The 25,170-nt window shown below is 36.9% G+C and overlaps 2 protein-coding genes across 2 annotated transcripts in view; both read left to right on the top strand.

The window, feature by feature from the left end:
• LOC125779782 (uncharacterized) overlaps positions 1-6,736 on the top strand; it is a 36,284-nt gene extending 29,548 nt beyond the window's left edge. The window contains exon 2 of the mRNA XM_049461052.1: positions 6,000-6,736. Coding sequence (XP_049317009.1) covers positions 6,000-6,707 — 708 coding nt within the window. The 3' untranslated portion in view covers positions 6,708-6,736. The remainder of the gene's footprint in view (positions 1-5,999) is intronic.
• Positions 6,737-10,014: 3,278 nt separating this feature from the next.
• Positions 10,015-12,428, top strand: LOC125779282 (tigger transposable element-derived protein 1-like). Its single transcript, XM_049460503.1, has 2 exons — positions 10,015-10,463; positions 10,527-12,428. The coding sequence occupies exon 2, from the start codon at positions 10,535-10,537 to the stop codon at positions 12,293-12,295; it is 1,761 nt and encodes a 586-aa protein (XP_049316460.1). The 5' UTR covers positions 10,015-10,463; positions 10,527-10,534; the 3' UTR covers positions 12,296-12,428.
• The last annotated feature ends 12,742 nt before the right edge of the window (positions 12,429-25,170 follow it).

Below are 25,170 nucleotides of genomic sequence, written 5' to 3'. Positions count from 1 at the left end.
ACCGTTATAAACTATTTGAAGAAGCTTGGAGTCACTAAGAAGCTCGATGTATGGGTGCCACATGAATTGACGCAAGAAAACATCTTTGACCGTATCGACGCATGCAAATCGCTTCTGAATCGCAACAAAATCGACCCGTTTTTGAAGCGTATGGTGACTGGCGATGAAAAGTGGGTCACTTACGATAACGTAAGACGCAAACGGTTGTGGTCGAAAAGCGGGGAAGCGGCCCAGACGGTGGCCAAGCCTGGATTGACGGCCAGGAAGGTTCTTCTGTGTGTTTGGTGGGATTGGCAGGGAATAATCCACTATGAGCTGCTTCCCTATGGCCAAACGCTCAATTCGGACCTGTACTGCCAACACCTGGACCGTTTGAAAGCAGCACTCATGCAGAAGAGGCCATCTTTGATCAACAGAGGCAGAATTGTCTTCCATCAGGACAACGCCAGGCCACACACATCTTTAGTGACGCGTCAGGAGCTCCGGGAGCTCGGATGGGAGGTTCTTTTGTATCCACCGTATAGTCCGGATCTCGCACCAAGTGATTACACCTGTTTCTGTCCATGGCGATCGCGCTTGGTAGTCTGAAGTTGGCCAAAAGAGAGTCCTGTGAGTTTTTTGCCAATAGGGAAGCGAGTTTCTATGAGAGGGGCATTATGAAGTTGGCATCTCGTTGGGAACGCGTCATCAAACAAAACGGCGCATATTTGACTTGAATCGCATTATTGTAACCAATTTTATGAACTATTGAAAATTCAATAAAAATACCGCAAGACTTTTTTGACAACCTAATATATTATTTCCAATGAGCCACTAAAATCATAAAAAGTCAAGAATTAAACATTTGATAATAATATTACCGAAAATAGTATGTTATACAAGTTACAGCTTTTCCATCATAAGTGACACTTCGCGAAGAAAAGGGTTTTGAGCTGTTGAAATATTTTCTTTGCGCTATGAGGATTCAATTCAAAATCTGCTAGGACAGTTTGTTTTGAAAGAGATGAAAGATAAGCTGGATTCTCAGAAATGAGTTGCAATAGGTACTAATGGTTGTGTTTTTATGTTTGAAAACCGTGGAGACGTGAGGGAAATACTAAAAGAATTGCTTTGATTAAAAAGATATATGAAACATTCAGAGAGGTTACAACGTTTTTCCAGTTTCAGTCCTGAAACGTAACACTGTTTTAGCTCAATTTTTGGCCAAAAAAAAGTGCAGCTTTGTGAGACAAGGTGAGATAAGACATTATACCGTTTTTCAATTCACAGTCATCCTTGCAGAAAACGAGTTCAACTTCGAGTTTATTGTTAGAATTTTCTGTCTCAGTGATGTTTTTTCACTGACGCAATCACTTAGTGTGATTCTGCAGAACGAATCAATTGATCAATTGAAAGCATCAATTGTCATAAAAACATACTGAAGACACAAAAATTGCATGATGAATTGAAGTTCTTCAAACTTTCAATCAGCTGTTGCTAAAATTTAACATTAACTTAGAAGAAAAATAAATAACTATACTCATTGAATGCCTAGTTAGACGCTTTCACTCCATGGAACCATGGAAGATGCTAATGATTACGGGAATGCACAAGATTTCTGCCTTATAAAACCTCAGCATTGCGATAAGAATATATTGGGTAGTCGAAAAAGTTGTTTCGTATTTTGTCAACAGACGTCATTACAATCGTAAATCTCCAGTGCTACCAATCACATTGTGTCATACCATATATGTAGTGTTAAAAATGTGAGATTTTATGCTTCATTTAGTCTCGGGGAAGTTGGTAAAAATGTACAGCTGTTCAAAAATGAGTGAAAATGAGGAAGAAATTGGCTATATTTTGAAATTTTTGTATAATAAAGGGAAGAATGCCACGAAAGCTACTAATGAAATTTGTGAAGTTTGTATCAGTTCGTGCAGCACAACAATGGTTCGATCGCTTCCGTTCTGGAAATTTCGAGATTCCGATTAACACCGATGAGAGTTTTACTCTGATGGAATAATGTCTCTAACGAAAAAATGGCAAAAAGTGGTCGACCAAAATGGTACATACATATATTTTATTTACTTATTAGTAGGGTCAAATCACGTCAAGTGATCCAGGGAAATTTCGCAAAATCAGCGATTTTGAAAATTAGCAGTTCATTAGGAGGGTGACCAGACGCATACCCCCTGATATAAATACAGTAGAACTCCAATTATCCGAATTAATGGCGACCGGGACCCATTCGGATAATCAAATATTCGGATAATCGGATTTTTTTTTTTAAATTGCCATTGGAGAGAATAAAAGCTACGTTTTGATATTGCACTATTTTTTTATTGAATTAAATGAAAGAAACATGAAATTTTCACATGTTTTAAATGTAAATAAAATGTACTTATGTACAAGTTTAGAAATAAAAATCATAGTTTTTTAAACATCTCCGTCAATCTAAGCTGTTTTGCGGTCTTAAACCGTTTTCGGGTAGCCAGGTCACGCATTCGCTTGACGGTGAGCAGTTGCAAGTGGTCACACTCGGGCTGACGCTCCATCCACTTCAAAGCAGTCTCGAGGCCGGCAAATGCTTCACTAGCTGATGGTTCAGCGTCGACTTCAACATCAGCAGAAAGTTCTTCTTCTACTTCCACTTCAACATCTTCTCTCACACTTACAACAATTTCATCGTCATTGAGAATTTGAAAACCAGGGTCAGACGTGTCACAAGCCATCCACTCTCCTACATTGTGATTCGGATAATCGGCGATTCGGATAGTCGGAGTTCGGATAATTGGAGTTCTACTGTATTTTACTTCTTCTTTTTTTATTGAAGTTTAAAATGTTGAGCATGATAAAATTGGAAAATTATTTTCTCATAAACTACTGGATATATGTAAATCGAAGAAATTTTGTGAAGTCAATGAAAAATGTTCGTGCTATATTTTAAATATTTTTTTATGGTTCTTTTGTTTGAATAATAATATTTTACATAATTTTTTGTAAAACAATTGAAAATTTTTTGAATAATAATATTTTACATAATTTTTTGTAAAAAAATTGAAATTTTTTAAGTGTTCTTCACGCTAAAAAAAATTTAAAAGTATGTGACACAACTTACCAGATGTTGCTTTAGCTTCATGGCATTGTTACGGAGCCCTTAAATATGCACAAAGTGTGCACGAAGATGGCCCTAAAAGTGTTCACTGACGACCAGAATTTGCTGCGAGTAGAAGTGTGCCAAGAAAATTTGAAGATGTGGGAAATAGACCCCCCATTTTTGAATAACGTAATCACCGGTGACGAGTCATGTATCTTTGAGTATGATCTCGAGACAAATAGGCAGTCTTCCGAGCATTTTGAAACGACAGAGGGGATACAAGCAGCATGCACCTCGGTTCTCAAGCCTATTCCGGGGAATGCCTTCCGTGACGCCTTCAAATCTTCGAAATCGCGCTGGCGCTGCATCGACGCAGAGGGAGCCTATTTTGAAAGTTTTTAAAGAATTGTAATAATTGGTACAATAATTTTTTTTAAATCGACTTTTATTACTTTCCGGACAAAGCCTGTATGTCAGTTGAGGCTGCCATCTTGTGTTAGCCGTTAAAGAGCGCAGTGCTCTAGGAGTCCCTTGAAGTGTCGACAGCGACTTGACTGTCTGGACACTGGACAACGTTGTAAGCTTACTCTGTCGAATGTGTCTGCCGCGGAATGTATCAGGAAACAGGAACTTTGGACCTTGAATGAAATTGTTTTAGCCTACGTTGCCTCTGACAGCCCCGGAATGATGATACCTTACAGAAACTAGGAAAAAATGTGTCAAAATATTACAAAGAGGATAAATCTGGAATATTGCGTGTTCACATGAGCTATGGACGTTCTGCAACATCACACATCACATCACATCACGTCACGTCACAACACCTCATCACACAACAGTTCACACCATACACCAATACACACACACGCATCAAACACAGTACTTAACACCGATCATTACTACAACACAACAACTACACCATTATCAACGAGACGAGTCGTAATCAGCTAATATTCACCACCCAAATCATCAAAAAGGATTGATTCGACCAGGATTGGCCTCTTACCGTTTTCATCCGTGAAGCAAAGTAGTCGTCCGTGATACTCAGTTTTTTTCATTTTATTGACCGCAACAATCACCGCAATTTTCTTTTTTATATAAAATCACCAAGTGACGGGAGTGACGTGAAGTACCGAGCTCGTCAATCGTGTTCAGCAGTGGGTTTTACAGAAAACAAAAAAAAACCATACATACATATTCAATTGTTTAACTAAAATTAATAAAATTTATAACGAGTCTGAAAATCAGTGCTTTTTATTTTCGATCTCATACGTATACTATACCAAGTAAGTATACTAGTCGTGAACAAATGGTCCTTCGAGCCTTTCCGAAAGACAGCTAAGCAAGAAAAAAAAAGAAATTAAAGTGAACAAATTAAAGAACAAAGTTGCAGTGAAAAAAGAAACAAACCACATAATCGCACGGAAAATAGAAAGTGACGTGAAAAGATATATAAAAGAAATTGAAATATAAAGAAACAGTGAAAAAAAACTACAAAAATCAAAACCGGGCACGAAATAAACTAAAAACCAAAACAACAAAAGCAAAAACGAAACCTATTAAAATCAAATAGGGGCGCGGTATAATTATGTACAAAGTTTAAGAAACATACAAACATTAAAACTAAAATAGCAACGGGCGCGGTGTAATAACATATACACAAAACACAACTGTATAGTCACGGGAGACTTCACCAACAAACAACAAAGAGAAAGACAGCAAATCATCGGGGACAGCGCTGGACGTACATAAGAGGAAAAAAAACTGAATAAGGAACTGGAAGAAACAAAAAAAGAGTAAAGGTTCAATGACCCAAAACCCTTGGCGGAAATAAAAGTGAGGCAACCTTTTTTTTCAACTGAAAAACAGGCTCAAAACTTTGGAAAATGTGAAAAAAAAATCACTCAAAAGATGAGTTCCTAATATTAATATTAAGAGGTGCCTATTTCAAATTTTCTGTTTTCCATATAAATTACATAGAAAATAAATCATTTTTTTTTGTGGTGGTTCTTGTGCGGAGGTTTTATATGTGCCCCGATGGCTGCCAGTAGGGGTGGTAAACTCGATCCCGATTCTACTCGAGAATCGAGATTTCTCGTAAAATAATCGATTATATACATATATAAAATAAAATTCCATACTCTTCCTAGACGGTTTGCCCGATTTCAAAGAAATTTTCAGGGATGATTGGGGTCTGTTTGGAGGGTGCACATAAGAAATTTAATGTGTGTATCATTGCACGTTTTGCAAAAAAAAAAAAAAAATATACATCCCGCCTATACAAATTCTCATGAAATAATGTTTTGCCGCAAGATTGGCAGTCCCGTCAAATGCCTTTTACTAATAAAAAGAAACAACTGGCGGATGTTTACAATTAATAAAAAAAAAAACATTGACATCGCATTTTGGTCGTTTTTGCCTGTCATTCGTTCTTTCTATGGATGACTGTCAAGCTAACAAGACATACAGAACGTAAGTGTTCCGAATGCACTGAGTGTATCAAAAAAAATGTTTCAATGTTTGTGTGTATTTTTCTCAGATTTCAACGTGAGTAACATTCTGCGTACAACACAAAGCAAGTGAGTACGAGTATTGTTGTTGTTTCGTATGTGATGCCATGCGGTTCGATTGTCGCTTGAAAATGCGCGGTGCGTGTAAAAAAAAAGTGTTTCAACATTGTGTGTTTTTTCCAGATTTAATTCCATCGATTTGCTACCGATTTTGTGTTTTTCTGCTGACCGTGCAACGCACACAAAGCATGTGAGTATTGTTATTATTTCGTAAGTGCTTCCATGCGGTTTGCAAATACACTATTGGTGGGTCTTATTGCATATGCGTGTGTGGGTAAAATACATAGTTTAAGATGTAGTTTTAGCTTAATTTTTCCATTTTTATTTATTTACTTCAAATATGCATACTCTAGAAAATTCGCCAACGTAATAAGGTTGGCAGGCATACCAGTGATTCACGTCGAATGTCAATATCAAGAAGAAAGCAAAGCGAAGAGCAACGCGCTCAAGTGAATGCCCGAGGTAGAGCGGTATACAGAGAGCGGCGTGCACAGATTAGAGCTGAATTCGCCGACAATCAACGGCCAAATCACCGTCAAGGCCGAGTTCCGCTCCGCCTTCGCGATCAAATGGAACATGTTGGCTTTCTCTACGATCCTGACTGCGACTACAGCCTGCATGGTGCCATTGGAGCAATGGATATTATTTGTACGCATTGCAATGCCGCGAAGTTTCGAGGAGAAACAGTTGGCATGTGCTGCTCCAGTGGCAAAGTGAAACTGCCTGCATTGGAACCGCCACCAGAACCATTACAATCCTTGCTCACTGGAGAATCGCCGACGTCTAAGCATTTCTTGCAGAACATACAAGCATACAATTCATGCTTTCAAATGACTTCTTTTGGTGCCACAAAGATCATTAGAGATCCATTTATGCCGACGTTCAAGGTGTTTACTTTGCATGGAATTTCCAGTGAAACATTTGACATTTTTATTCTACAGATTCAGGGACAAATATACCATCGAGCAGGCTCGCTCGTACCATTTGCCGATGCCGACTATCAATTTTTGCAAATATATTTCATCGGTAATGAAACTGATCAAACTAAATCAACGATGTAAAATTGCGACCGGCACAAGGCGAGAAATCGTACTAAATTTGCAAAGATTTATCCATGAACACAATGAATTGATTAGATTGTTCAAATTCGCATTGGACTGCATGCCGTCTGATAACCATCGAATCGTCATCACAGCAGACAAAATGCCGATGGGGCAGCATGCCAGGCGATTCAAAGCACTAAAAATCGATGAGGTGGCAATCGTCATTGTTGGCGAACAGTTTGAATTGCGAGATATTGTACTGCACCGTAGAAACGAACAACTTCAGCGTGTTTCCGAGCTACACCGTAGTTATGATGCATTAGAGTATCCGATATTATTTTGGAGAGGTGATGACGGCTATCACATCAATATGCGATTGATAAATCCAACTACTGGTAAAAAAGTACAATTGCTGAGAAGAAATGTTACTTACGATTCAATATTTTGTGTATTGTTCATTTATAGCCCAAGAAGCACCGAAAAAACTCAGTGCAATGAACTTCTATTCGTGCGGAATAATGATTCGTCCGCAAGAAGACAACTACATCCCGAAATGTCGCAAGCTTTTCCATCAGTATTTGGTTGACATGTATGCGAAGATCGAGACCGAACGTGTCAACTTTATTCGATCCAACCAAGCGAAATTACGTTCTGAAGAGTACATCCATTTGAGAGATGCCGTAATGAATGATGCAAATGTGAATAGCATTGGGATCTGTTCATAACGTTCACGTGCAATCCCAAGTGGAATGACATCAAATGCCATTTGTTCCCCTGTCAAACAACAACTGATCGTCACGACTTAACAGCACGTGTATTCAGGGAAAAGCAAAAAGCAATGATGGATTTAATTGTGAAACTTCGTGTTTTTGGAGAAGTTCAATGCTGGATGTACTCGTTCGAATGGCAGAAAAGAGGATTACCGCATGCACACATCTTGATTTGGTTAATTCGCAAAATACGACCAGATCAGATTGATAAAGTCATCTCAGCGAAAATTCCAGATGAAGCAATCGACCCACAATTGTTCGACGTTGTAACAAAAAACATGATCCACGGCCCTTGCGGCACTATTAATCCAACGTTACCATGCGTGATTGACAAGAAGTGTTTAAAGCGCTATCCTAGAGCTTTAGTTGATGATACAATCATTGAAAATGACGGATATCCATTATATCGGCGTCGATCCGCTGAAGATGGCGGTAATTCAACGGTCATAAAAGTTCGGAATCAAGACGTTGATGTTGATAATCGTTGGGTCGTGCCGTATTCACCATTGTTGTAAAAAATTTTCGAAGCGCACATCAAGTAGAATATTGCAACTCTGTTAAATCGATCAAATACATCTACAAATACGTAAATAAGGGCAGTGATATGGCAGTTTTCGGAGTGGCTGATTATCAGAAAATCGATGAAATTCAGCAATACCAAATGGGCCGTTATATAAGCAGCAACGAAGCGGTATGGCGCATTTTATCATTCCCAATACACGACCGGCATCCCGTTGTTCTTCATTGGCACCTTTTTCGAGTTGTGTGAAAACGATGAATTTGCAATTTTGGCGCGTAATCGAGCATCGGACGCAGACTTGTTATATACATTACAAATGTATAATGATGCTTTGATATTGGTTGAAGATCTGTGCCTTATAATTGCGAATAAGGCATTAGCGCAACTTGGCATAACTGCGCCCAATCGTTCAGCGATTGATATGCTTGACCATGAGCTTCAACGTGAACAACAATACGATTGCAATGAATTGCGTCCTTTCATACAAGCTAACATTACCAAATTTAATATTCAGCAGAAAAATGCTAATGATAAGATTATACGAGCAGTTGACAATAACGTCGGTGGATTCTACTTTCTGGATGCGCCCGGTGGTACAGGGAAAACGTTTCTGATCTCTTTGATTCTTGCTACTATACGGTCACAGCAGAAAATTGGGCTGGCAATTGCTTCGTCAGGCATCGCTGCTACTATACTTGATGGCGAACAGCACATTCTGCGTTGAAATTACCGTTGAACATCCAAGTCGTTGAAACACCAACGTGCAACATATCGAAGAATTCAGCAATGGCAAAAGTTTTGCGAGGAGCTAGAATAGTTCTATGGGATGAGTGCCCAATGGCTAACAAAAAGTCATTAGAAGCATTCAATAGATCAATGCAAGATTTGCGCAAAAAGCAACAACTTTTTGGCGGAGCATTATCCGGCGATTTTCGGCAAACTTTGCCAGTCATTCCTTGATCAACTCCTGCCGACGAAATAAACGCATGTTTAAAATCATCAGTTTTGTGGAGACATGTTCAAAGGCTGACTCTTACCATCAACATGCGAGTCCAATGATCGATCCGCAGCGGCGTTTTCGAAGCAGTTGTTGGACATTGGCGAAGGCAAAATACCAATCGATGATACCGGTTTGATCACATTGCCGAACAACTTTTGTACACTTTTACAATCAAAAGAAGAATTGATTGAATGTGTATTTCCGAATATTGTTCAATGGCAAGGCAGCAGGTGAAGTTGTACTACTACCACGCATTCCCAAGATTCCAACGCACATGCCGTTTGAATTTAAGCGCTTGCAGTTGCCAGTACGTCTTGCCTTTGCGATGACCATCAACAAATCGCAAGGGCAAACGTTTCAAGTGTGCGGCGTCAATTTGGAAGAACCGTGCTTCTCCCACGGACAAATGTTCGTCGCATGCTCGAGAGTGGGAACACCAAGGTGCTTATTCATTTACGCGCCAGGTAGAAAAACCAAAAATGTTGTATACCAATGTGTTTTATAAATGTTTTATAAATAAGTAACAGTTTTACAACAATAAATAAAACACAAAGTACTCGATGCTTGCGAATTTCCAGCGATACACCTTGGGCTATAAAGCAAAAAGCTGGATCGCTTAGAGCAGTGGTTCCCAAACTTATTTTGTCTACCGCCCACTTTGAGAATAAATATTTTTTTAGCGCCCTCTTTTTTTCACCTATTTAAAAATGACTATAACTTCAAATTAAATATTGTGACCAATATATGTATGTATATTAACGGAGAATTCTAAACGAATCTTTTACTATAACCAGCAACTTGTAACCTGAGCGCAGTAGGTAACATGCAACGGCGCTTAGGTCTCAAGTTAACTCTTACGGGCTCCACCTGCCAATAAGAATGATTATTGAAACACAACTTTGTAGTATTAAAACAGAGAATCTTTTATTAAAAATAAAAGTAAAATAATCGATCCATATATAAAAACTAATGTGAAGGATGAATCTGATGCTGTTTAATAAGTTTGTTAATACACCTAATGCTGTTTTTACACGAATTATTTTTACACGAATTTGAAATAACACGAGTAAATACGAAAAAATATTTCTATTTTTACACGACATAATTTGAAATAACACGAATACAAAAAAAACAAAATTACTTTTTTTACATGAATTATTGGATTTAACACGTTTTTTTTCAATTATTGTATTCACAGTTTATGGTAAATTTCATATGTGGCAACTTTGCCCGATATTTGACATTTAAACTGTGAACGCACAATTCGTGTTTTTGTTTCCTGGTAAAGTGGCAACTTTGATCAGCTGACTAATGCGGGATTCCCCGAATTATTGAAAAAGTAAAAACGTACATAATGTATTGTACACACAATTTAGTTCCTATTTGACAATTATAATTGAAAGATCGTTAGTTTTCGCTGATTTTTAACAAGTGCTAAGTAAAATAAAGTAGAAGCTCATATAATTTTGGTAGACCAATAACAGGTTAGTTTCAAATATTTAATTTTAGATTTTTGCATTTTTGATTAATAAAATATATTTTGGTAGCCATACCCATGTTACATAATTCTCCTGCATTAAAAATGAGGAAAGCGATCAGCTTAGATACCAAAATCAAAATTTTAGATCAACTTGCAACGGGACAAGGCGCAACGGTTGTGGGAAATAATTTCGGAATCCATGAAGCTACTGTAAGAACAATTAAAAAAAATGAAACGGCAATTAGAGCATCAGTATGTTCTGGAACAAAATTAAGTGCAAAGTCATCATCGTATGTAAGGGATGTTGTTAAAGAGAAAATGGAAAAAGCTTTGGTAATCTGGATAGAAGACAAATCCCAAAAGAGAATACCAGTAGACGGACTTGCTATCAAGCAGACAGCATTAAGAATCTATAAACGTATCCAGGAAATTGATCCAGATACATCATCTCAGTCAAAACAACATGCATTTTCCGCAAGTACTGGTTGGATGACTGGTTTTTTAAAAAGACACGCTCTCCACAATATAAAAATTAAGGGAGAAACTGCATCCGCTGATGAATTGGCTGCTAAAGAATTTCCCGAAAAACTAAAAAAAATTATTGAAGATGGAGAATATACTCCAGACCAAGTTTGGAATTTAGATGAAAGCGGCCTTTTTTGGAAGAGAATGCCTAGAAGAACTTATGTAGCAAAATCGCAGAAAACAGCCGGTGGTTTTAAAGTAGCAAAGGACCGTATTACGTTGTTGTTTTGTTCCAATGCTTCAGGAGAACGTATTCTTAAGCCACTCCTAGTACATCGTGCCTTAAGACCACGTTCCATGAAAAGTGTAGATTTCAATAAATTGCCTGTACACTGGATGGCGAACAAAGAGGCTTGGGTAACCAGTGCAATTTTCACAGAGTGGTTTCAGAAGCACTTCATCCCAGAAGTTAGGCGCTACATGAAAGAAAAATGTCTCGAATTTAAAGTTCTTTTGATTCTAGACAATGCACCAGGCCATCCAGTTTTGGAGCACCCAAACGTACAATTTTGTTTTTTGCCGCCTAATACCACTTCCCTTATACAGCCACTAGACCAGGGGATAATTGCTACGTTTAAAACGTATTACATAAGAAGTTCATTTCATTATGTTGTAGAAAAACTTGATAATTATGAGGAATCATCAGTCATAGATGAATGGAAAAAATTTTCTATAATGGACTGCATTAATCAAGTCAAGATCGCGTTAGATTTATTAAAGCCATCAACTTTGAACTCGTGTTGGAAAAATATTTGGCCAGAATGCGTAAAATGCAAAGATCCTGTTATCGATAATAACGCTGAACTTGCTGATATAATAACAATGGCCAATGCAATCGGTGGGGATGGATTCGATGACCTATCGTTAGCAGATGTAGAAGAATTGTTGGTAGATGAAAGCTTGAGCGAAAATGAAATTATCGAATTCACCCTTGAGACTCGTTATGATAAAGAACATAGTGACAGTGACGAAAGAGATCGTCCAATTTTGAAAGCATCTCTAATTAAAGAAGGTCTTGATCTCGCTACAAAATTAGGTAGTCATTTTGAACAACATGATCATGACGAGGAACGAGCTGCCAAATTTCAACGTGAACTGAAATCATTAATGGCATCTTACAGGGAAGTTTATAATGGGTTAACGCGAAATAAAACTCAATCTAAGATAACTGATTTCGTTCAAAAATCTACTGATGTCCCAACACAGTCGGCTAGAAATGATAATGATCAACAAAATCATTCCAGTGATGGCAGTGATATTGTAGTCTTTCGCAAACGTTTACGTTTATTATCAGACAGTGACAATAAATAAAATTGTTTAATGTTTAAATTTTTCTTATGGTTGTACTTTATGTTATTTAAGTTTTTTGGCAATGAATTTCTGATATTATTTTTTTTATGAAATCTAAATTTTAATTTATTTTATTATAATTTAGTTCATTTAATAAATTAAAACGAAAATAAATTCTTAAAATAACTACAACAATATTTTTTTATATTATTTAGTCTAATTGTAACTTATTTTTTGAGGTCTAGAACCAATCTATTATTTTTGTACTTGACCAGTATCTTTTTTTACACGATTTTTTTTTACACGAATTTCTCGGGAACCATTCTATCGTGTAAAAACAGAATTAGGTGTATCAGGTTCCAATTTACTCAAGAACAGTAGCATGTCGCCACGTTCGGTAACAAGCAAACGATTTCTATTTTTAGTAAGCAGTGTTGTCACAGCAATAAATCCACGTTCACACAGATATGACGATGGGAATGCTATCTAGAATCGTTGAACGATTGACCACAATCCAGGGTAAAATTGCGAGATCGGTTTTTGTAGCCAAAATTCTTGGTAACCATTTTTAAACTTGATTTTTATTTCCTCGTTTGTTGTCAACTCCATAAGTTCTTCTTCCAGCTGACATTGCTGTATTGACATTTGAAAACGGATCCAACACCCAGTCTGGTATTTCCAAGTTCAAAATGTCCTGGTATCGTTCGGTGAAGTCAATGTGGAGTCGGACAGAGTCAAACAGATTGTAGAATCGAGTCAGACAATTGCCGACGATTGAAATCCTCGTCATTGGTAACACAAAGCTGATAAAATAATCTATCATTCAAAGAGCTGTTGCGGATTTTATTGACTGCTCTGATGACATATTGCAGTGATTGAAATAGTATTTCACTTAAGTTTCTAGCAACTAAATGTTGTCTATGAATAACGCAGTAGCAATTGAAATAATACTTATTTTTCAAAGGAATCTCTTTCTCATCGCAAAACTTTTCCAATATATTGAATACGGTTTCGCCTTTTGTATCGGTCTCTAAATTTCTAGCAAATAATAGTTCTTCACATATTTTCTCATCTTTAATAAACCTCACGTAAGACAACAACATTGCTTCATTAGTTGGTAAAGTAGACTCATCGAGCTGAATTGAGAATTGGCTTGTCCTCAGGTGATCGCACAATGATTCTTCAATGTTTTCAGCCATTTCAGCAATTCGTCTTTGCACAGAATTATTACTCAAAGGAATTTTTCGGATAATAATGTATCTGCGGCCGGTTTATGAAGCACGGTAGTTATTACTTCATTTATTGCAGGCAATATTAACTTTTCGCCGATGTTATGTGGTTTGCCTTTTTGAGCAATTAACAAAGAGATATTGTACGAAGGTCGAAGTCCGTCGTCATCTTGCTTAGCAGCCGCCGAAAATAGTTTTGCTACACGTGGCTGAGTATTATGCTTCTTCTCTAGGTCTTGAAAATATGCTACATTCTTGTCTCTCTTATCTTGATGCATTTTATTCAATTGATCTTGCAGTCTTGAAGGCTTCATTGCTTCATTCGAAAATGTTTTTAGACATAGAAGACAGAAAGGCGAGGATGGGTTTGTGGGATTTTCAATGAATCCGAATTTATTGTATTCCGCACAGTATTGCCGTCTCTTCTCTTTTACTTCCGACATTGTTTTGCTTTGAGAAATACGTTTAACTTCGCAAGTAGTGTAAAGGAGGCGTAAGTATTGCGCCCAAAACCACAAATGAATATAAAACAAATATTACATTGTTTATATATGTAGGAATGTTTAAGCACAATTGTTATATAGTAGTCCAAAAATATGAGTTCTTATTTAATTGACCACATACAGATATATGAACTAGGTGGAGAGAAATATAGAACCGAGTTTGAGCAATCTTTTAATTCATATTAGTTGATGTTCACAAGTTGTTGTTGAGAGTCGAGAGCTTATGTTGTTTGATTTGTAAGATCAAACGAACTCAAATAAGAATCTTTAAATTCTTACCGCTGGTGGGGGAAAAATAAAGACCTTATTTGAGTGAGAATATTTCATTCTACAAGAAGTGTTTCATTCTACGTGAACTATTTTAGTCTGATTTTATTTAGTAATTTTACGTATTTATATATAATTTTAAGAACTATCTTAACTCTCTTAATATACATATGTGTATGTGTGTATGTTCATATGTATGTAGCATATTGTTTATACTATATGGTATGGTGTTGTTTTCAACCTATGTTATGTGACCTTGGGTTTGTTTTAATGTGAGTACATTTACAAGCAGTTACTAAAATGTGTTCTAAGAACCCATGGGTCATCATTTGCAACATCTTATCCTTAGTAATGTTTGTGTTATTGTCTGTTGAATGCTATTGTTTTGCATGACAATGCATTTTAAGTTTGTGTTATGTGTGTGTACAGGGTGGCTGATGAATTTTGCTACATTAAGAAACTCAAATAATTTTTTTTCAGTGTATGGATTTCTTTTTGCTTTTATTCATGTTAAAGCTTATTCTATTTTATTAAATATAGCTTAATTAGTTTTAAAAATAATGGAATTTAAATGCCCCCCCTGCTCGTTGATGCATGTGCGGCATCTTACCAAAAAGTTGTTCATTACTGCTTGGAGAGTTGAGACGGGAATAGCCGCAATTATTTCTCGAATAGATTGCCTTAGTTCATTCAAATTTGTTGGTTTTGCTTTGTAGACTTCCTGTTTGCAATAACCCCACAAGAAAAAGTCAGGTGCAGTAAGGTCAGGCGACCTGGGTGGCCAACGGAATGTGGAGTTTCTGGATATCAGCTTATTGTGAAATTTTCGTCGCAATTCTGTCATAATAAGTTAGGCTATGTGAGGAGCTGCACCATCTTGCTGAAACCACACAGAGTTGAAAGAAATTCTCATTCGGCGTAGTTCTGGATAGAAAAACTCTCTCAACATGCTCAAGTAACGCTCTCCAGTAACCGTAACGATGTGACAGTTTTCTTCAAAGAAGTAGGGCCCGACAATGCAGCGTGATGAAACTGCACACCACCCTGTGACACGAAGTGGATGCAATTCCGTCTCATGGAGTATCTGTGGGTTGGAAGCACTCCATATTCAACAATTTTGTTTGTTTATGTTGCCGTTTAAATCGAAATGGGCCTCGTTAGACATGAAAAGACACTTCAACATGTTTCCATCCTCTTCCACCATTTGAGGCATCTTCTGGCAAAATTCCAAGCGAATCGGCAAGTCTGCAGCGTTCAGTTTGTTGGCCATTTGAATTTTATATGGGAATAAGTCCAAGTCTTTGTGCATAATTGACTGTAATGACTATCTGCTTACACCCATTTGAGCAGATAAGCTTCTTGTCGATACACGTGGATTGTTTTGTATGGCAGCAGCTACAGCAGCGATTATTTCCTCCGTTCGAACTGAAGGGTTTCGATGGTAAGGTCTTCTGTTGACTGTCCCATGCTCGGCAAAATTGTTTACAAGTCTCATTATGGTCCATCTGCTCGGAGGATTGCCGCCAAACGTGCGCCTATACTCTCTTTGAACCGAAACTACGGACTCCAGTGCGTGATAGCGGCGGACAAACCAAATTCTTGTTTCAGTGTTCCAGTTATCCATTTTTGTTAAATGCAAAAGTCAATCTGCAAAATAAAAAAAAATTAACCAGATTCATTAAATAGAAAAAAAGTTATTTAGCGGCGGTAGCGGCTTTCATCAGCCACCCTGATGATTGTTAACAATTTTGAAATATATAAAAGTTTTTAAATATAATGTTGTTGTCCGTTCTTTGGCAGCAACGAACATGTTCAATTTTGAACATTCTCCCTGGCGACAAAAGTAACTACAGTTGTGATCGTGTCATGTTCGCTAACTAAGTGACGTTCACGATGACTATGCGCATATCTATGTTGAATGAATGATAGTTTACTCATAACTATTTCTTCAAATTCGCTACAACAGTATCCTGCTGACTTTTCATCTTTCACATCGGACGACGGTGTACCTTTGATGTGACACTTCTTTTTTTTTACCTTAGTATTCTCCTCTTCACTGCCTTTCTCTTTCGGTAATTGTTCAATGTGTTTGATTGGTAGACATCCCACCCGTTTATTCTTCTTGGCCTTTGGATTTAGGGCTGCATCTTCCACTGTCATACTTCTATCGTCAGCGTCTTTAATTGCCATGTCTGCATTTTGCTTTTCTTCGGGGGGGTCAAGTACCAATGTTGTATCTGTTTCTAAATTGATTTTATTTTCGTTCATTGAGGAGGTGCTTGCTTTAACTTCCTCTTTAGTTTTCTTCGTTTCTGCCAGAATCCATGGTTTTTGATTAGTTGACGACTTGTTGTTAGCTACCATTAAGTCGTGCTCTTTTGTTGTCTCATTAACTTCAACATCTCTTTTTGCAAGATATTTCATCTCATCTTTTGCATTCTCCTCAATTTTAAAAAGAGACATTTTATTGTTCACATCATTAAATGTGCGTTGCTCCTCAAAAGTAATTTCCTCTACGCGCAGCTTGCCAAAGGTAATGTCTTCTACGCGCAGATTACCTTCCTTCGATGTGTTATCAACGCAACAGTTCTCGAAGCATATAGCTTCCACGCGCAGTTTCTCAAATGTAATTTCTTCGCGCAGCTTGCGAATGTCATCAACGCATTGCTTTTCGAAACGTCTATCTTCCGATATGTCATCAAGGAAATGAACTTGAAAGCGTATATCTTCTACGCGTAGCTCATCTTTACTATTTTCTAAATTATATTTTTGTTTCTTTAATATTTTCAAAATGTAAGTGACACAAAAAGAAAGATCTTCTATTTCAACATTACGATAAGAATTGTTGTAATAGAGTTGCAATTCGTAGAAATTTCTTTCCATGTTGCTCCATAAATTTTTGAGACGTTTTTCGAAATGTTCGATTTCAATTACGACTCTAGTATTTATATTTATTTTTGCCTCTGCAATTGTAGATCGAATTCTTTCCGATCTTTTTTCAATTATCTGCTCTATGAGGTCTATCATTTTATCAGTTGCTAATTTATCCTTTTCCTTTTTTACGAAAATTATTTGTTTATTTAATATATACACTATTTCATATACTTGCTGTTTTAAGCCTTCCACTTCCGTTTTATAATTTGTTAAGTACGGTATTCCACATAGTTCTTCATAATCCTTTTCTAATAACTTCCACATATTCCTAATGTGGTTTTAACAAGTTTCTAGCACTTTTTCATTGGTGCTAAATAAATTCATTTTTATACTCTCGCAACAAAGTTGCTAAAGAGAGTATTATAGTTTTGTTCACATAACGGTTGTTTGTAAGTCCTAAAACTAAAAGAGTCAGATATAGGGTTATATATACCAAAGTGATCAGGGTGACGAGTAGAGTTGAAATCCGGATGTCTGTCTGTCCGTCCGTCCGTCCGTGCAAGCTGTAACTTGAGTAAAAATTGAGATATCATGATGAAACTTGGTACACGTATTTATTGGCTCCATAAGAGAGGTTAAGTTTGAAGATGGGCAAAATCGGCCCACTGCCACGCCCACAAAATGGCGGAAACCAAAAACCTATAAAGTGTCATAACTAAGCCATAAATAAAGATATTAAAGTGAAATTTGGCACAAAGGATCACATTAGAGAGGAGCATATTTGGAAGTAATTTTTTTTGGAAAAGTGGGCGTGGCCCCGCCCCCTATTAAGTTTTTTGTACATATCTCGGAAACTACTATAGCTATGTCAACCAAACTCTATAGACTCGTTTCCTTCCGGCATTTCCATATACAGTTCAAAAATGGAAGAAATCGGATAAAAACCACGCCCACCTCCCATACAAAGGTTATGTTGAAAATCACTAAAAGTGCGTTAACCGACTAACAAAAAACGTCAGAAACACTAAATTTTACGGAAGGAATGGCAGAAGGAAGCTGTACCCAGTCTTTTTTTAAAAATTGAAAATGGGCGTGGCGTCGCCCACTTATGGACCAAAAACCATATCTCAGGAACTACTCGACCGATTTCAGTGAAATTCAGTTTATAATATTTTTTTAACACCCTGATGACATGTACGAAATATGGGCCAAATCGGTTCACAACCACGCCTTCTTCCAATATAACGCTATTTTGAAATCCATCTGATGCCTTCTCTGTATAATACGAGTATGTAAGGGTGATTTTTTAAGAGCTTGATAACTTTTAAAAAAAAAAAAAACGCATAAAATTTGCAAAATCTCATCGGTTCTTTATTTTAAACGTTAGATTGGTTCATGACATTTACTTTTTGAAGATAATTTCATTTAAATGTTGACCGCGGCTGCGTCTTAGGTGGTCCATTCGGAAAGTCCAATTTTGGGCAACTTTTTCGAGCATTTCGGCCGGAATAGCCCGAATTTCTTCGGAAATGTTGTCTTCCAAAGCTGGAATAGTTGCTGGCTTATTTCTGTAGACTTTAGACTTGACGTAGCCCCACAAAAAATAGTCTAAAGGCGTTAAATCGCATGATCTTGGTGGCCAACTTACGGGTCCATTTCTTGAGATGAATTGTTGTCCGAAGTTTTCCCTCAAAATGGCCATAGAATCGCGAGCTGTGTGGCATGTAGCGCCATCTTGTTGAAACCACATGTCAACCAAGTTCAGTTCTTCCATTTTTGGCAACAAAAAGTTTGTTAGCATCGAACGATAGCGATCGCCATTCACCGTAACGTTGCGTCCAACAGCATCTTTGAAAAAATACGGTCCAATGATTCCACCAGCGTACAAACCACACCAAACAGTGCATTTTTCGGGATGGATGGGCAGTTCTTGAACGGCTTCTGGTTGCTCTTCACCCCAAATGCGGCAATTTTGCTTATTTACGTAGCCATTCAACCAGAAATGAGCCTCATCGCTGAACAAAATTTGTCGATAAAAAACATTTCGAACCGAACACTGATTTTGGTAATAAAATTCAATGATTTGCAAGCGTTGCTCGTTAGTAAGTCTATTCATGATGAAATGTCAAAGCATACTGAGCATCTTTCTCTTTGACACCATGTCTGAAATCCCACGTGATCTGTCAAATACTAATGCATGAAAATCCTAACCTCAAAAAAATCACCCGTTACATTAGGAACCAAAATAAAAAAAATATGTAAATGACGGATAATGAAATCTTGATTATCACCTTATCATGCGGAAGTATAAAATGTTCGGTGACACCCGAACTTAGCCCTTCCTTACTTGTTCCTTCATGGATGTAATATCGAAGACTGTGTACCCTATTTTGCATTCTCTGCACTAGGGATTCAGTCTTTTGCTCTTTTACTTTAGACATGTCCGCAATGTTCGTTGGATCGTTGGAGGTAATTGTTTTGGTGGCCTGGCTGACCTTGCCGTGCCTCGATTCACAGCCGCTGAATATATTTTTTTAAATAACAGTTTTACACAGCGTTTAGTTTCGTACTAAAGCGGCTTACGTGATATAAATATGCGGGAATATGGACCCGTCTTACAATTTCTTATTCGTTTGCCTATATACATTCATATATAATAAGACTTTTACATATATTGCCTGTATTTTATTCATACAGGTCTTACTTGCCTGTATTTTCCTTCATACAGGTCTTTTTCTTTGGCTGAGACCACAATCCGGCTCGAAGGACCAAATGTTTGAAATTATAATCAAACTGTTTGATTCGTAAGATGAAACTTTTAAACTTAAATAAGATGCTTTATATCCTTACCACTGGTGGGATGGGGGGGGGAAAAAAAGATTTTATTTAAACTGAGAACTATTTCATTCTACGAGAAGTGTTTCATTTTACGTGAATTATTTTAATCTGATTTTATTTAGTAATTTCACGTATTTATATATGATTTTTAGAACTATCTTAACTATCTTAATATATGTGTATGTGTGTATGTTCATATGCATGTAGCATATTGTTAATGCTACATGGTATGGTGTTGTTTTCAACCTATGTTATGTGACCTTGGGTTTGTTTTAATGTGAGTACATTTACAAGCAGTTGCTAAAATGTGTTCTAAGAACCCATGGGTTATCATATGTAAACATCCTTATCCTTAGTAATGTTTGTGTTATTGTCTATTGAATGCTATTCAGTGGCGGATTAAGAGTATCCGAGGCCCTAAGCAAAGAGCCTGTGTAGGCCCTATATTGCTTAAATGGAAATGAAAGGAATAGAATGGAAGATAGAAAGTATATGTAAAATGAAAGTTCATCAAAATAGAAAGTGTACAAGGTATAGTTTAAAACTTAAGACTTTTTTCCTTGCCTTAATCAGAGCTCCGAAATTACATCGTCGAAATTTATCTAACGAAGTATGTCTGCCTCAATACACATTAATGCTAAAGAATTAAGCTTGTCTGGACGGATTTTTGTTCTTTGCGGATTTTTTAATCTTTTTAGTTGTGAGAACGATCGTTCAGCAGAGCAGTTAGTAATCATTAAGCTATGAAAGATTCTAATCGCCACTTCTATATTTGAGAAACGCACTTTACCTTATCTTTGATAATCATTTCATATAAATCGGAATGGGTGATCTTTGTTTCTGAAAATTCATATTTTATTCGAACATATTTGTGAAAATGATTAAATTCGCCGAGGAAGTTTTCATTGAAGTCTTCTAAAAGAAATTAAAACTTTTGTGAAACTTCGTTGTATATATCACCTCTTCTTTGCATTTGAGCATTAAGTGTGTCAATTATTACATTGAAAGTCTCAATGTGGAATTTGTCTCTAGGGTTCAAATCAAGTTCCTCTGCATTTCCATCATTTACATGTTTCTTCTTAATTCGCCTTCGAGTTTCCTTATATTCCCCATTAGGAAAAATTTTTCTTGCCTCGCCTTCAAATTTTTCAAATTGATTCCTCATTTCAACGAGATGACCCGATAAAGAATGATACAAATTGGAACACGTTTTAAGATCTAATCCTTCTTCTTGGAGTCCTTTACTGGTGTGATGAAAAACTTGAAGAATATCATTCCATAAAGTGAGCATAAATATTAATTCAAAATCTTGCATTTTGTTTGAAATATTTTGCAATTTCATCTAAAGCATCCACAATTTTGGGATAGGATTGTAATATTGCACTCGTAGCTACAGCGTGAAAGAGTGTCCGACAGCGACTTCAGAACGCTATCGTTGCCTATTAATTCTTTTAAAACTGCAGACGATGAGTAGAAGCCGAAAAAAATTGTATAATAACTGCACAATTAAAAAAAAATTCACTGCGATCGTACAACAATCAACACCACTACGACCAATCAAGTTTAGAGTATGGTACAAATACAGCATATTTATTATGCTCTAAAATTTTTTGCTGCATCTGTTTGTATAGTCCTGACATATTAGCAGCATTGTCATATGACTGTCCTCTAGTTCAAGTAAACTCAAAAAATTGCCATTATGTATAGATCCAAAAGACTCATCATGTCCCCTAAAGGCCAAACCACGTTCTGCAAGTGTTTGTACGAGGGCTGTCCGATAAATAACCGACCTAACCATGATGCACGCGACTTTTTCAAAAGTTTTTTTTTATTTTTCTACATAGTCTCCTTGTAACTCCACACACTTCTCCCAGCGATGCTCCCATCTCTGCAACCCTTCCAAATAGTACTTGGCGTCTTTGTCTGCAAAATACGAGTTCACGAAAGAGATTGCCTCCTCATTTGACGAAAATCTCTGGCCGTCGAGCGCAGTTTTAAGTTGAGGAAACAAAAAAAAGTCGCTTGGTGCTAGATCCGGTGAATAAGGTGGATGGTCAAGCAGTTCGAACCGCAATTCGTGGATTGTTGATGTGTGAGATGGTGCGTTGTCTTGGTGGAACAAGACTTTCTTTTTTTGCAAATGTGGCCGATTTTTCGAAATTCCTTCCTTTAGCTTGTCCAATAATGATGCGTAGTATGCTCCTGTTATAGTTTTTCCTTTTTCAAGATAGTCGATAAAATTAATTCCATGACTGTCCCATAAAACACTCGCCATCACTTTCCCAGCCGAATACACAGCTTTAGGTTTTTTTGGGGCTGGTTCCCCCTTTTCAATCCACTGTTTAGATTGGTTTTTTGTCTCGGACGTATAATGATGAATCCAAGTTTCGTCTACAGTTATCAATCGGCGCCAAAAACGTGTTTTATTGCCTCTAAACTGAGCCAACAGAGCGCTGGAAATGTTCATGCGCGCACGTTTGTGGTCTAGCGTAAGCAAACGCGGCACCCAACGCGCGGACAGCTTTCTCATGCCCAAATCCTGGTTCAATATGTGACAAACAGTTTCTTTTGACATCTTCATAATCTCAGCTATTTCCCTAACTTTAATCCGCAGGTCGTCTAGTACCAATTGATGAACTTTAGCGATGTTATCGTTAGTGGTTACAGTTTTTGGACACCCAGGACGTTCATCATCTTCCAAGCTCCTGCGACCACGTTTAAATTCAGCTGCCGAAAATTTTACGGTGGTAAACGATGGTTCAGAGTCACCATACACAGAGTCCAACTCATCTTTGATTTGTGAAGGCGTATTGCCTTTCAAAAATAAAAATTCAATTACAGCTGGGGAAATCACCGAAAAAGACTCACAAAAACGACTGTCAACAGATAATTGCGCAAGATAAATTTCTGAAATTTTGGCGAGTAGCTATTATAATATGCACAATTTGAAGTAGAAACTTTTTTTTTCAGATGTGCCGCTAGCTTCACGTTGAGGTCGGTTATTTATCGGACAGCCCTCGTATAACTGCAATAACTCGTTGCAATACATTTTGCCAATATTTTCTTTCTTCTTTCACTTATGCCTCTAGATTTTTGGTGATCCCTAGACCTTGTCTTCGACTCAAATAAGTTAGCATAAAATCCTTATGAGCTGAACTATTTTCATGGTGCTCAATTGGAATTACGTTGCGCCAATCACTAAATCCGTCAGCTGCAAATTGGCTTCAGGCTGCCGATGGATTTGTTACCAAACAACTTGCAAACAAAGCAATACAAATTTCTTTTTGTTTTTGAATACAGTAACCATTCCCGTTTATATGTTTCACCGTTGGCTTTTTTACCGAAAAATAGTCGTGGTGTGCAAAAATGGACACTTTTACCATTAGCATATATGTATACGGCGCCATTCATAAAATGGGCCCTGATGGTGCTGGCAATAGCAAATATCTTCCTCAGAAAATTCCGTCCACAGCCCAGAATCTGCATCTGTTTTTTTATTGGAATTTACGAGATCAATTTTTGAAACTTCAGGAATCGCAAGAATAACAGGTTCAGATTTATAGGGAACAGGAGCAAGTGTTCTAATTTCGCTATTTATTTCATCGTCATCAAAATGATCACCTGAGGTGTCTGTAGTACTGTTTTTATCAATTTGTGCTCTAACAGATGATAAAGATTGAGATTCTTGACATACATTATTATCTTTACCAGATTCTAACTGATTGGTTGGAAAAAACGATGTCATTTTGGGAGTGCATCTGTTTTTCTCTTCTTAAGCTCTGACTATTTTCGTTTTTGTGCGCCACTGAGATGATGGCGTTTCAGTTTTATATAGATGATTAGTATCAATAAAAAATATCACCTTCTGTATACGTACGGTGCCCTCTGGAACCTGAAATAAATTAGTTATAGTTAAAAAAAGGGAAGGATTTTGTATACCGTCCCAGGATATCAAGGATAAAAAGGATATGGTCGGATAGAGGAGATTATCCTGATCAAGGATATATATGGTTATAGCCGCAGGAAGCTTATAGTTTTCGAGTTATTCGCGTTTAGATTTTAAAATTTGCAATATTTTAATTACATATTTTCGATATTTTTCAATTTTATATACACTAACACATCACTTGTTCATTTGCACACATTTATTTTTTGTACTATAGTGCAAAAATTGCTTTTAGTACGTATTTCAATTATTGTTGAATTATTATTATTTTAGAATAACAAATGAATTACAAACTGTCAAATAATCAGTGTTACCATACTAACCTAACCTAACTAACATACTCTCTATGACATTGCTACTTCTTCGCGTAGAACTCCTTTTTGCGTAGGCCGCGCTTCAAAAAAATTTACCCTAGTCGGTCCAACACCAGGGTGTATCAGAGATTTTGCGCGTTGAACTCCTTTATGCGTGGGCGGCCTTCGGCCGCGCTTCAAAAAAAATAACCCTAGTCGGTCCAGCACCGGGGTGTACCAAATTTTTTTCGCGTAGAACTCCTTTTTGCGTGGGCGGCCTTCGGCATTTCGGCAATTTTTAATATATTTTTTATTGTTTATCAACGATTATATTCCCTGTATTTAGGGTATTATATTTCCTTATATTTTTTTTGTTTTAGTTTGTAAAATATTTTAGTATGGTAACACTGATTATTGGACAAATTTACAAATTTATTTTTACAAATGATGTCGATAAGGTAATACTGATTATTTGACAGTTTGTAATTCATTTGTTATTCTAAAATAATAATAATTCAACAATAATTGAAATATATATTAAAAGATATTTTTGCACTATAGTATATAAAATAAATGTGAGCAAATGAATAAGTGATGTGTTAGTGTATACAAAATTGAAAAATATAAGTGCAAAATTAATTTTATATATCGAAAATATGTAAATGAAATATTGCCAATTTTAAACTTTAAACTCGAATAACTCGGAAACTATAAGCTTTCTGCGGCTATATATTCGTGATCAGGAGAATCTCCTCTATCCGACCATACCCTTTTTATTCCCGAAATCTTGGGACGGTATACTAAAGCCGACCTTAAAAAAATATATAATAGGGGCTTTTATTGCGTATGTAAGTTGACATAAGCTGCCCTTTATCAACGAGTCAGCGAATCCACATTCTCACGCTGGCAGCTAGCAGTCAACATAAGCAGCACTTTGTCAACAACA

This window comes from Bactrocera dorsalis, chromosome 6 (genome assembly GCF_023373825.1).
Source record: "Bactrocera dorsalis isolate Fly_Bdor chromosome 6, ASM2337382v1, whole genome shotgun sequence".
In the NCBI taxonomy this organism is placed as follows: Eukaryota; Metazoa; Arthropoda; class Insecta; order Diptera; family Tephritidae; genus Bactrocera; species Bactrocera dorsalis.
The sequence above is the reverse complement of the archived record's forward strand: the minus strand, read 5'-3'. Positions and strand labels throughout refer to the sequence as shown.